Source organism: Triturus cristatus, chromosome 11, assembly GCF_964204655.1.
Source record: "Triturus cristatus chromosome 11, aTriCri1.1, whole genome shotgun sequence".
Lineage (NCBI taxonomy): Eukaryota > Metazoa > Chordata > Amphibia > Caudata > Salamandridae > Triturus > Triturus cristatus.
Window position 1 is genome coordinate 563,615,651 of NC_140594.1, and position 11,068 is coordinate 563,626,718.

The following is an 11,068-nucleotide window of genomic DNA, read 5'->3' on the forward strand; positions in this document are numbered from 1 at the left end:
TGTGTGAGAGGGGGCAGTGTGAACTTTGTTCATTTGTTAAATAAAGTTATACATAAGCACAAAACACCTAGCACCAATAGACATTAACCGACGAAAAAACCCAAAAATCTACTGATGCGTTTTAGAAACGCTTTGATCCTGTAACGTTTGTGTTTTTATTAAAATTTAGAAAAGGCACCTACTGACATCGTACGAACTAGGGGGCAGTGTGTAAGAGGGCTGTGTGTGAGGGGGGAATTGTATGCGGGGACAGTGGGAGTGTGTAAGGGTGCGGGCTGTGTGTGTGTAAGGGGTGTAAGGGTGCAGTGTGTGTGACCTAAAGTACTGTAAGTGGGTAATGTGTGAGAGCAGTGTATGTGGGGGCAGTGTGTCAAGGGGTCAGTGTGTGAGGAGGGGTCAGTGTGTGTGGTTTGTGTGAGAGGGGGCAGTGTGTGTAGTCTGTGTGAGAGGGGGGCAGTGTGTGTAGTCTGTGTGAGGGGGCAGTGTGTGTGGTCTGTGTGAGGGGGCAGTGTGTGTGGTCTGTGTGAGGGGGCAGTGTGTGTAGTCTGTGTGAGGGGGGCAGTGTGTGTGGTATGTGTGGAGGGGTAAGTGTGAGTGGTCTGTGTGGAGGGGTAAGTGTGAATGGTATGTGTGAGGGGGGCAGTGTTTGTGGTCTGTGTGAGAGGGGGACAGTGTGAACTTTGTTTATTTGTTAAATAAAGTTAAACAAAAATTCTAATTTAAGCACAAAACACCTAGCACCAATAGACATTAACCGACGAAAAAAACCAAAAATCTACTGATGCGTTTTAGAAACGCTTTGATCCTGTAACGTTTGTGTTTTTGTTAAAATTTAGAAAAGGCACCTACTGACATCGTACAAACTAGGGGGCAGTGTGTAAGATGGCAGTGTGTGAGGGGGAATTGTATGAGAGCACAGTGTGAGTGAGTAAGGGTGCGGGCTGTGTGTGTGTGCGGGGTGTAAGGGTGCAGTGTGTGTGACCTAAAGTACTGTGAGTGGGTAATGTGTGAGAGCAGTGTATGTGGGGGAAGTGTGTCAAGGGGTCAGTGTGTGGGGAGGGGTCAGTGTGTGTGGTTTGTGTGAGAGGGGGGCAGTGTGTGTAGTCTGTGTGAGAGGGGGGCAGTGTGTGTGGTCTGTGTGAGGGGGCAGTGTGTGTGGTCTGTGTGAGGGGGCAGTGTGTGTAGTCTGTGTTAGGGGGGCAGTGTGCGTGGTCTGTGTGGAGGGGTAAGTGTGAGTGGTCTGTGTGGAGGGGTAAGTGTGAGTGGTATGTGTGAGGGGGGTAGTGTTTGTGGTCTGTGTAAGAGGGGGGCAGTGTGTGTGGTCTGTGTGAGGGGGCATTGTGTGTGGTCTGTGTGAGAGGGGGGGCAGTGTTAGTTAGTGACTTGTCAGTAAACTGTATTTCTATTTTCTTTTAAGGCTGTATTAGTATTGAAAAAAATACACAATCTGACACTGGCTCACCTAAATGACTGCAGTGCCTTGGAAGTAAACTGTATTCTTATTTATTTGAGGGTGAGGGGGTGCAGAGTGTGAGGGGGCTAATGTGTGTAGGGCAGTGTGCGAGTTGGCATTTTGTGGGGTCTAATGTGTGTAGGGTAGTGTGTGAGGTGGCAGTTTGTGGGGTCTAATGTGTGTAGGGCAGTTTGTGAGGTGGCATTTTGTGTGGTCTAATGTGTGTAGGGCATTGTGTGAGGCAAAACAGAATAAAAGGATAAAAGTGCTGTTTGTAGAGAGAGTGTTTTTTTGTTTGTTTTGCATGAGATTGTAAGCAGGAAACTCAGACAAAAGCATACGTGTTTGGATGCGTAAAGCAGAACACAGAGGCTGGAAACTATTGAAGACGAGGGCAGACAGCAAAACACAGAGAGGCGAGACAAGATGAAAGTGCTGTTTGTGGAGAGAGTGATTTTTTTTTCGCATAAGAATGTAAGAAGGAAAGGAAACAATGAACGTGTTTGGGTGCGTAAAGTTAAACAAAAAAAAACATTCCAAGTAAATAAATATAATAGACGCATGCAAAACTCATAGGCACAAGGTCAAGTAGTCAGTCGCACAAAGCCGAAAATCAGAAAAAGATGTGAGAAAGAAAAGGCGGAGGGGAACTACATGGAAGAGGAGAGACGCGTGGGCGGTTAAAAAGAAAAAGAACATTCAAAGTAAATAAATATAATAGACGCATGCAAAACTCATAGGCACGAGGGCAAGTAGTCTGTCACACAAAGCCCAAAAAAAAAAAATGCGAGAAAGAGAAGGCGGGGCGGAACTACACGGAAGGGGAGAGACGCGTGGGCGGAGAGGATCCTGTGAGAACGCGCAGTGGAGATCAAAGAAAAGGCGTGCGACCATATGGAGAGTGAGGTTGTGTGCAGCCTGATGAGCTGAATGCGTGTGGCAACAGAGGGAGAGCGCGGCGCGCGCGCACAAAGTGTGTGGTAGAAAATGGAAGCTGTAAAGGATGCGCGTGGTTGTGGCAGTTGTTGACAATGCGCGTGATTGTGTTCACATGAATTGTACGCGATCCGCAGCTAGGTAGACTTTTCGGACTGCTTACTATAATCTCGCCTATCCATCTCTGCGGGATAGAATAGGAGAGACCTAAAAACAGGACTGTAATAGGGAAAGACAGGGACCCAGAGGTCATAATGCTTAACCATACCAATAAATAATAGAAAAACATAACACACACCGGACAATCCTCATGGGTGCCCCAGCACCCCTCCGCAGCCCTACACTAAACAGGGTACACATCATGACAAGCAGTGTTGTGAGGGTGCTGTACCGCAGGCTGTCACTGGGTGTCTCGTGGGGCCTCTTTTGGCCACATATCGTTCTGCACCCTGAAACATGGCTAGGAAAAGGATATGGCGCAGCAGTGAGAGCTGCTGACTTGTGAGCTGAGGATCCGTGTTCAACTCTGCTGTTAGCTTAACATCCTGTGATAATGAGCAGATTGTTTAATTTCCCCCGAGCCCATGACTAGGTGTGCTATATAAATAAAAGCGAGTAATGTAAAATAAGAAGAATTTAATGCAGCGATCTCGGGCGGGAAAACCAGTGTTGTATGGGTAGATGGCAAAGGGATAGGGCACTGCACTGCAAATTATGCGTAAAGTAGCCAAGCAAAAAAACAAGCAAAACAACAGTGGCCTTGGAGGGGTGGTAGGGGCCTGTGAGCAGTGTTGTGGGTGAGGGGGAGGCACAGGCACAGGGGGATAAAGTGACAGCAAGCAAATGAAGCAACCGAAGTTTCATTGCACAAGTAAACATAACAGTTAGGAGCAAAGAGGCAGGTTAACTTAAAAAGGTTTTCTCTAAGTATACCTGAACAGTAAGAACATATGTAAGAGGGGTAGTCCTCATGGGAGGATACAACATTCCAAAAGGAGGGACTACTAAGTGTATTCACCAATGAAAAGCCAGCATGTCTAAAGGCCAGCAAAAGGAACCAATGAAAAAGATGGGTGTTCTTTAAAGCCCATATCCTAGAAACAGCATGTCTCAAAGAGGCAGCCCAAGCGTTACCTAGGTGAGATCTAAAAACAGATTGTGGGGTGGATCGGACTTCCTTTTAAGGTTCAGGACATTATAGGAAGAGAAAGTGGGCCATATAGAATGCTAATTCTGCTTAGAGGGTTCAGTGGGGCGCTGAAGCTCTTTATGTAATTATTGTGGAGAGGAAGACTGGTGAGTAGGTAATGAGACGCTCGCCCACCAATTTATGTGGGTTGGTCATCCTCTCCATTGGCTTTGGTGATGCCAACTTCTGAGAGACTCGGAGGCCATAACACTTCAGCACCAGTAATTCCCATATTGCAATGTGCGCCCATCAAACTGCTTTGTGCTGAGGGGTGTTTACTGTGCCAGCCATTTGCGACCTTCCCTTTCTGTTCGTAGTTCTCTGATTTCTCCTGCTGCCAGTCCCTTCATGTGGTAAAAAGGATGTGTCGTCAGCGCTCAGTATGCATTATGGATGAACCGCAGACGAGGGTAATGTAAATGACAAAGCCTGCGCCCCCCCTTTAACAGAGCTCTATGGTGCGCTCCCAGAGACCGAAGCCTTGGACCTCTGGAACAGACCACCACACTCTCGAATACCAATAACAAGGGGGAGGCGGAGCTGGGTCATCTATAGTACACTACACTTCTGTCCTGCAAAAAAGGCAGTCTTCACCTGTCTTTGTCCATAACTGATTAGCCTGTAAAATTATGTGGCTTTCTATTATGCATCTCACTTTAAGACTTTCATAAAACATATTTATGATAAACATTTTTAAAAGACCTGTATGTATCCTTTGATACTGAGCAACATTAAACCCAGGGAAGCATTTTAATCCTTCGCAGTGAAACAGGCCATCTGCCATCGCTCCGAGGTTTGTAGTTCAGCTCGTCTGCTGCGTTGCATAACAGTCCCCCCTGCCCGGAGTTAGCGAGGCTGTGAGCAGGGTGTTTGTGGGGCGCGACTCGCGAGCCTTAGGTCTGGTTTATGTCTCACGCGTCTCGTGCTCTATTTAGACAGAACCAAACCATTATAGCTCTCTCCTTGCTCTCATGCCAGCGTTCACAATATCAGCTCAGATTACAAGCAGTGGTCTCGAGCCTGGTGCCACAATATCAGAGCCGGTTGTGTACTACAGTGGGGTTTGAAGGCAGACTATTAACTAGACCAGTGGTTCCCAAACGTTCCACTCTTGAGGACCCCCATTGAGTCACTATTGGAAGCCGGGGCCCCCCAAGCAATTTGTGAAATTTAAATGTCAAACATTCAAACTGTAATTCGAAAAAAATAAACACACGTGTGCACATCAAACAAAGACTAGACTTGAATTACTAAAGATTTTAGTATTTTTATATTAAAAATATTTGCAAAAATCAAAAAATCTTGATGGGAAGGTTGGTGCTGCATCTCGCAACTAACTTTTCATTGTTTGGTTTTATTTTGCTGCCTGAGGCTCCTGCTCCTGCCAAGGCTGGACTGGAAACCTAAAGCTGCACTGGCAAATGTTGTCACACCAGTCCCCCTACAGTGCACACCAAGTGAGCCTGACCACTACAAAGGGGGTTTTCGGGGGCTCACAGCATGAAAATAAGGGGGGGGAAATGGTGCATTTTACAACACATTTGTCATTATATATTGAATTGTATTAGCTTTTAAAGCATAGTAAGTAATGACTTTACTATGCACCAGGATACAACAATCTTTTGGCAATCTTCAATGATTGACAATCTTCAATGATTCCCTCACTACTACCCTCCAACAGTGCCTCTCATCTCTCCATAGCCCAACTGTCACATGTATTTAATTTATTTTATAGCACTTCTCATACCCCTGTAGGGTGCCATAGCACTTTACATCACACATATTCAGAGACAATGAATCATATGTGTGTAAATCATTGAATAGAAAATGTTACATAAGGCAAAGGGGTCTACATGGTGTAGGATTTACTTGTCAAATACAGGTAGGCATTTTTTAAGAGTGCTTGGTCTAGAGAAGCACAAACTCAGGGTTCAGAACATAACACATGGATTAGCGTTGACTTTAATAATTGTGATTTATTTCTACCCAAACAAACCTTTTTAGCAGCATCGAAATAATTAAAGACTGGGAAAAAGCATAACTCACTAACTTGTACCATGCAGTTTGCATGCAGCTCTTTGATGGCAGTTCATAGCTCACTCTGCTAGATTACGATTGGAACTTGTGAACTGCATAATAACAAAAGAATCTCTATGGCAAAAGTAGGAACTCACTGAGCTATGCACAAAACAAAATACTGCTTTTTAAGAAATGCATGGTAGACATTCTTCGCAGCAGGCAGATTAACCATCTGCACTTCCTTAGATGAGTCAAAGCTGCCACTGGACAAAGCCCCCTCTCCATCAGGTACATTAATCACCGGAGTTATCTTGACACTTTTATTGCTGCCCAAAAACTGCTGATTATACAAGGAACTTTGCAGTGCTTTTAAAACTGCTGCCTGCGGACCCCCTGGGAATGTGTCACGGACCCCTGGGGGTCCACGGACCCCAGTTTGGGAACCACTGAACTAGACCCGTCCATTAACCCCGTTGTACCATGTCTGTTGAACTCAAAGGGCTTCAGCCCCCCCCCCCCCGTCGTGTGTGACAGCCCGGGCCGAGACAGCTTCCCGGGTACACACACAGCCTCACCCGAGCACTTCACAGGTCTTTAAAAGACCATTTGCATGTTAATGAGGCCTCGCTGTTGTTTCACCCCTTCTAAGAGCCCCTGCAGCTCCACTCTGCCTATTGCTTAAAGATTCAGCCCCCCCCCCGAAATTTATTCTTAGCCCCCCCCCGAAATGTGGCTCTAGTTGCGCCTCTGGTTCTTCTAACAGACTATCAGTCCCCTACAGGTCCTGCTTTGAAGCCATAGGTGATGTAGTGCCTGTATGAAGTTCTGTGTGTTTTTTACAGATATTTGTATTGTATAGAGACCATAGTCTGGGATCCCATTGAGGGCAACTTCCAAGGCAAGGAGAGACAGCTGCAACGCTATACTGCCCCTATAATCAGCACAGCCAGCGCCTGTTCTAGGTAAAGTTAACAGAAGATAAGCGGTATTTAAATGACAAAACAATGCTTCTTTTTCATCAGAAACACAGGTTCCAGTTCTGGAATTTATGTTTTACAATTCATCGTTTGCTGGTTTGTTAGTGCAACTGAAATGAGCCAAGATTCCAACTTCCACAGTACATTAGGATGTTAAAGGACAGTGAAGAGTGGGCGGGTGGCTGCCTGGGGAATTGTTGCTGGTGGCATTACGACTGCCCTATAAGCAGCTAAATTACTTCAGGAAGGTGGGGAAAAGCTATGGCAGGAGCAAATAAAGGGAAAGCGAACGCTAGGCGTTTTCTGGGTACAGCCATTCCGCCCCATCACTAACCTACATTTTCTTGCGAAAATCACAGAAAGATGTGTAGCAAAACAACTCCCTCGTCATATCAAGGACAATGATCTTCTTGACAATTTCCAGTCCGGCTGCATTCAAAACTGCCACACTGAAACAGCCCTGCTGAAAGTGATTAATGACGCGCTGCGGATACTCGATTCGGGGGAGTCTTGTCTTCTAATTCTCCTTGACCTTTCTGCAGCCTTTGACACTGTCATTCACAACACTCTCCTTAACACTTTTCAACAGAGACTGGGCATGGAGGGCACTGTGCTTAAATGGTCTGCTTCCTTCCTCTCTGATAGATCCCAAATGATCAAAATAGCGAACAGTCTTTCATCTCCTTTGGCGGTAGGTCAAGGTGTTCCTCAAGGCTCTATACTTGCACCCACATTGTTCAATCTCTATTTAGAACCATTGGGAAATCTCCTAAGTAAATCCGGGATCCACAAACATCTCTATGCGGACGACACTCAAATCTACCTTATGGTGGCCTCCACTCACGATCTCTCTATCCTAGGCTCTACTCTCGACTCATCATTGTCGACAGTGCAAAATCCCTTGGTGTCATACTCGACAAAAAACTCAATCTACTCTCCCACATCAATTCCATTGCAAAGTCTGCTCGATACTACCTGCGCCTTCTTTGGGGGATTTGTCGCTTCTTCCCGGAGCAAGACCTTAAAACCTGGTACAATCGCTGGTTCTCTCCAGCCTGGACTACTGCAATTCTCTTCTAACTGGCCTCCCCAAATCCCACCAGTCCCGCCTTAAATCTGTTCTCCATTCAGCAGCTCGTTTCATATATGGGGCCAAAAGAAGCGACCACATCACACCCATTTTATCCACCCTCCGTTGGCTTCCCATCGAGGCAAGATCTATCTACAAGACTGCCTGTATCACCCACAAAGCCTTGCACTCCTCCTCTCCTCGCTACCTGGCGAATAAACAAACTCTCTGGAGGCTCTAGACCATCACGTTATGCGGAAAATTTATTGCTTGAACCTCCCACTTTCAAGAAGGAAAGATCGATAGCCCAATCCTTTTCAGGCAACGCGGTGAGAATCTGGAACTCACTTCCGCCTCAGCTCCGGACCACCGCCTCTTCTCAGGCCTTCAAAACTGACCTCAAAGTTCTCCTCCTTCAAAGACACTTCCAAATTTAATTCATGCCCTCTCTATTATCTGAAGGAAGTCCTTCCATTATTGGAAATTCTGTTCTCCATGACTATAGAAGTGCCTTCCCAGTGTGTTCTTGTGGTTTGAGTGTCTGCCATTTATTGCAGTATTATACTTCTACTTGTATTTTGTACTCTTTTGTAACATGCACACGTCACTTTTCCTCTTGTAACGTATCATTTGCTGCCTCTTGTATTTTGTTTGCTTTTGATACATGCACAATTGCCACCATTGCCTCATGTAACCTAACGTTTGTTCTTGTGTTTTGAGTGTCTGCCATTTATTTCAGTATTAAACCTCTACTTGTACTTTGTACGCTTTTGTAACATGCACACATGTCACTTTTTAGGTCTCGACCTTGCTATCGCGTAAGCGATCGCAAAGCAAGACTATAGAAAGCAGGTTTGAAAAGTGCTCCCAAAAAGCGGATTGCATTGCTAGCACGCGCACAATCACGCGCATCGTGCCGCCATGCAATCCGCCTTTTGGGAGCACTTCAAAGGGTCCGCTCCCCCGCCCCCGCCAAGCGCGCGCGCCACGCTCCACTTTTTGGGAGCACTTCAAAGGGTCCGCTCCCCCGCCCCCGCCAAGCACGCGCGCCACGCACCGCCGGGCTTCTCTTGTTCACAACGCTGCATACCGTTCTTTCACTTCATTGTATCGGACGCGCTCCATGTCCTCTGATACTGCTGTGGCCCCGGCACCACATGACACCCCCTGACCCCGCCCCCACTAATCACAAACAGCAGTGCCACCGGTTGCAAACGCCATAGCGTTGGAAGCGGCAAACTCACTGGCACTGAATCACATAAATGCCCTTTGAAGGCAGCATATGCTCGCGAAGAAGCATTTCTTCAGCTTATTTACGATTGCTACTTTCTGCCGCTGCTTGCATTTATTGTCCTTACCTTTCCTAGCGTTGGGCGTCTTTTGATAGGAGTCGAGCATGTTTAGGCGTCTTTCCAAAGCTATTCCTGCATGCTTTGGATTCGATGCCTGGCGAGGACACAAACATAAACGGCACGCACACAGGTTCTCGCAAATAATTGCTGTTTCAATGTAATTCGACTTGATAGCTGAGTTGTATTATATGCGTGAAATGTGCACATTTGATTGCACTGGTGAAATGGCAAATTCATTAACTTGTAACATTGTTCTTTCACTTTTGACGTGAACATTGTCCGGTTAATGACTTCATTTAAAAGGGCGTTGTGTCTCCTGGAGGCGGGGTGATTACAGTGTGGAGGGAGTGAAGTTTGAGGTGAAAGGGCCACCCATGCTGGAAACTGTTAACATTTATACGCCTCAACACAGGCGCGCAACACCTTCACTGCGTTCTCCAGCCTCTTTCCATTTTTCGGCAGCAGGCAGTGGGAATGTCCAAACAGTGCAGGCTGGGGCTGCTACTGCTCATTTAATCATGAAGATGTCATTTGGCACCTTGAGTGATAAAGTGCAGGAGCCCTCGAGAGAAAATAAACACGCTTCTGCAATGCAATCGGTTTCGCATTTGAGAGTATTTGAGCTATTGACATTGTAAATAACAATGCATTTCATTTATGGGTTTCAGAAACCTGTAATATTAAAAGACATTGTCATTTACGATACCAATAGGTCAACGTTTTAACAATGCGAGACCTATTGCATTGCAAATGCTTGTTCCTCTTGTAACGTATCGTTTGCTACATCTTGTATTTTGTTTGCTCTTGATACAGGCACAATTGTCACTATTGCCTCATGTAACGTAACGTTTGCTTTTGTAACATGCTCACTTGTAATTTTCTCCTCATGTATCATTACTGTTCCTATTGTGAAGCGCTCTGACACCTTCGGGTAAAGTCCGCGCTATATAAAAACGCATAAAAATAAATAAATAAAAACAAAATAACGGTAGAGCCACAGTGACCGTGCAGGCAGCAATGGGGACAGATCGAGTGGAAATGTCACTTCTCGGATGGAGAGCCTTTCTTGCACCTGCCTTCAGTTTGTCGTAGCTTTATGTTTGTGGTGCGCGGCGTTTTCACAGGTCTGACCAAACAGACCTGGTTACGTATTCTAGTTTCAGACTTGGGGGTCGCGCACTGTGTATTAAACGGTAGAGGTTGTGGGTTTGTTGACCCCATGATGGCTGACTTCGTACATACTAAGTGACAGGTGGGCTGTACAGCGTCAATTCATCCATGCGCACGGTAACCGTAGAGGTGATGCGGTGAGAGTCAATGTGTGGGTGTAGCAATCATAAAACAGTTAGCAAACACAGACATCCCCTGCCCTGCGCCTCCTTTACCCTCGCAGTCTCTGCACATCTGCCCTAGCCCCGCCCCGCCAGTCTCAGCTGATACCTTTTTCGCAGGCCAGCAGGAACAGCCTCTCGTCCAGGGTGGTCTCTTCCTTCACCTCCCGCACATCTTTCAGGTCCAGAAATTTGTTGGGTGAGGAGGAGGAGTCCGTGCTCTGGTATAGAGCAGCCATGGTGGGGTAATCCCATCAGATTGTGGGCGCCGTTCTGCCTCCACCAGCCCTGTCCTTCCTTCTCCGGCTGCCTGAGAGATGCTGATGCTTCTGCGAAACCGCTGGCACGGAGGCAAAGTCTCTTCCCAGCGAGCGCTCGAAAAGCGAGCTAGAGACATAGAAGAAGGACTAGGCTGACAGTGCCTCAGCTGCCACCTTAGAAGGAGGAAAATCAAATGCGCGAAAAAATGTTTACAACGCCGAGCTGGTTGTAGCGTTCGTGGACCTTGTTGTATCAGGAGGAATCAAGAGAGGGTGATTCTTATTGGTGTCACAGAGTCGTTAGCTCCGACTACAATAGATTGGGGATATCATGTTCCCTCCCCCTATCTAATCAACAGGAAAATAGAAAATACAATAACATAGGCACAGTTGTCCATTTACTATATAGTTGATGTTTGGCTGATGTAGCCTTGCAGAGCACTGTGGTGCTGAGGGGTCATATATGCAAACAGTAAGAAATT

At 46.4% G+C, this 11,068-nt stretch overlaps 1 protein-coding gene across 1 annotated transcript in view; it reads right to left on the bottom strand.

Moving 5' to 3' along the window:
• The window catches only part of TRPC1 (transient receptor potential cation channel subfamily C member 1), a 441,909-nt gene extending 431,233 nt beyond the window's left edge, over positions 1 to 10,676 (bottom strand). Inside the window, exon 1 of the mRNA XM_085633605.1 lies at positions 10,436 to 10,676. Within this exon, the coding sequence (XP_085489731.1) occupies positions 10,436 to 10,565 (130 nt within the window). The 5' untranslated portion in view covers positions 10,566 to 10,676. The remainder of the gene's footprint in view (positions 1 to 10,435) is intronic.
• Positions 10,677 to 11,068: the final 392 nt, after the last annotated feature.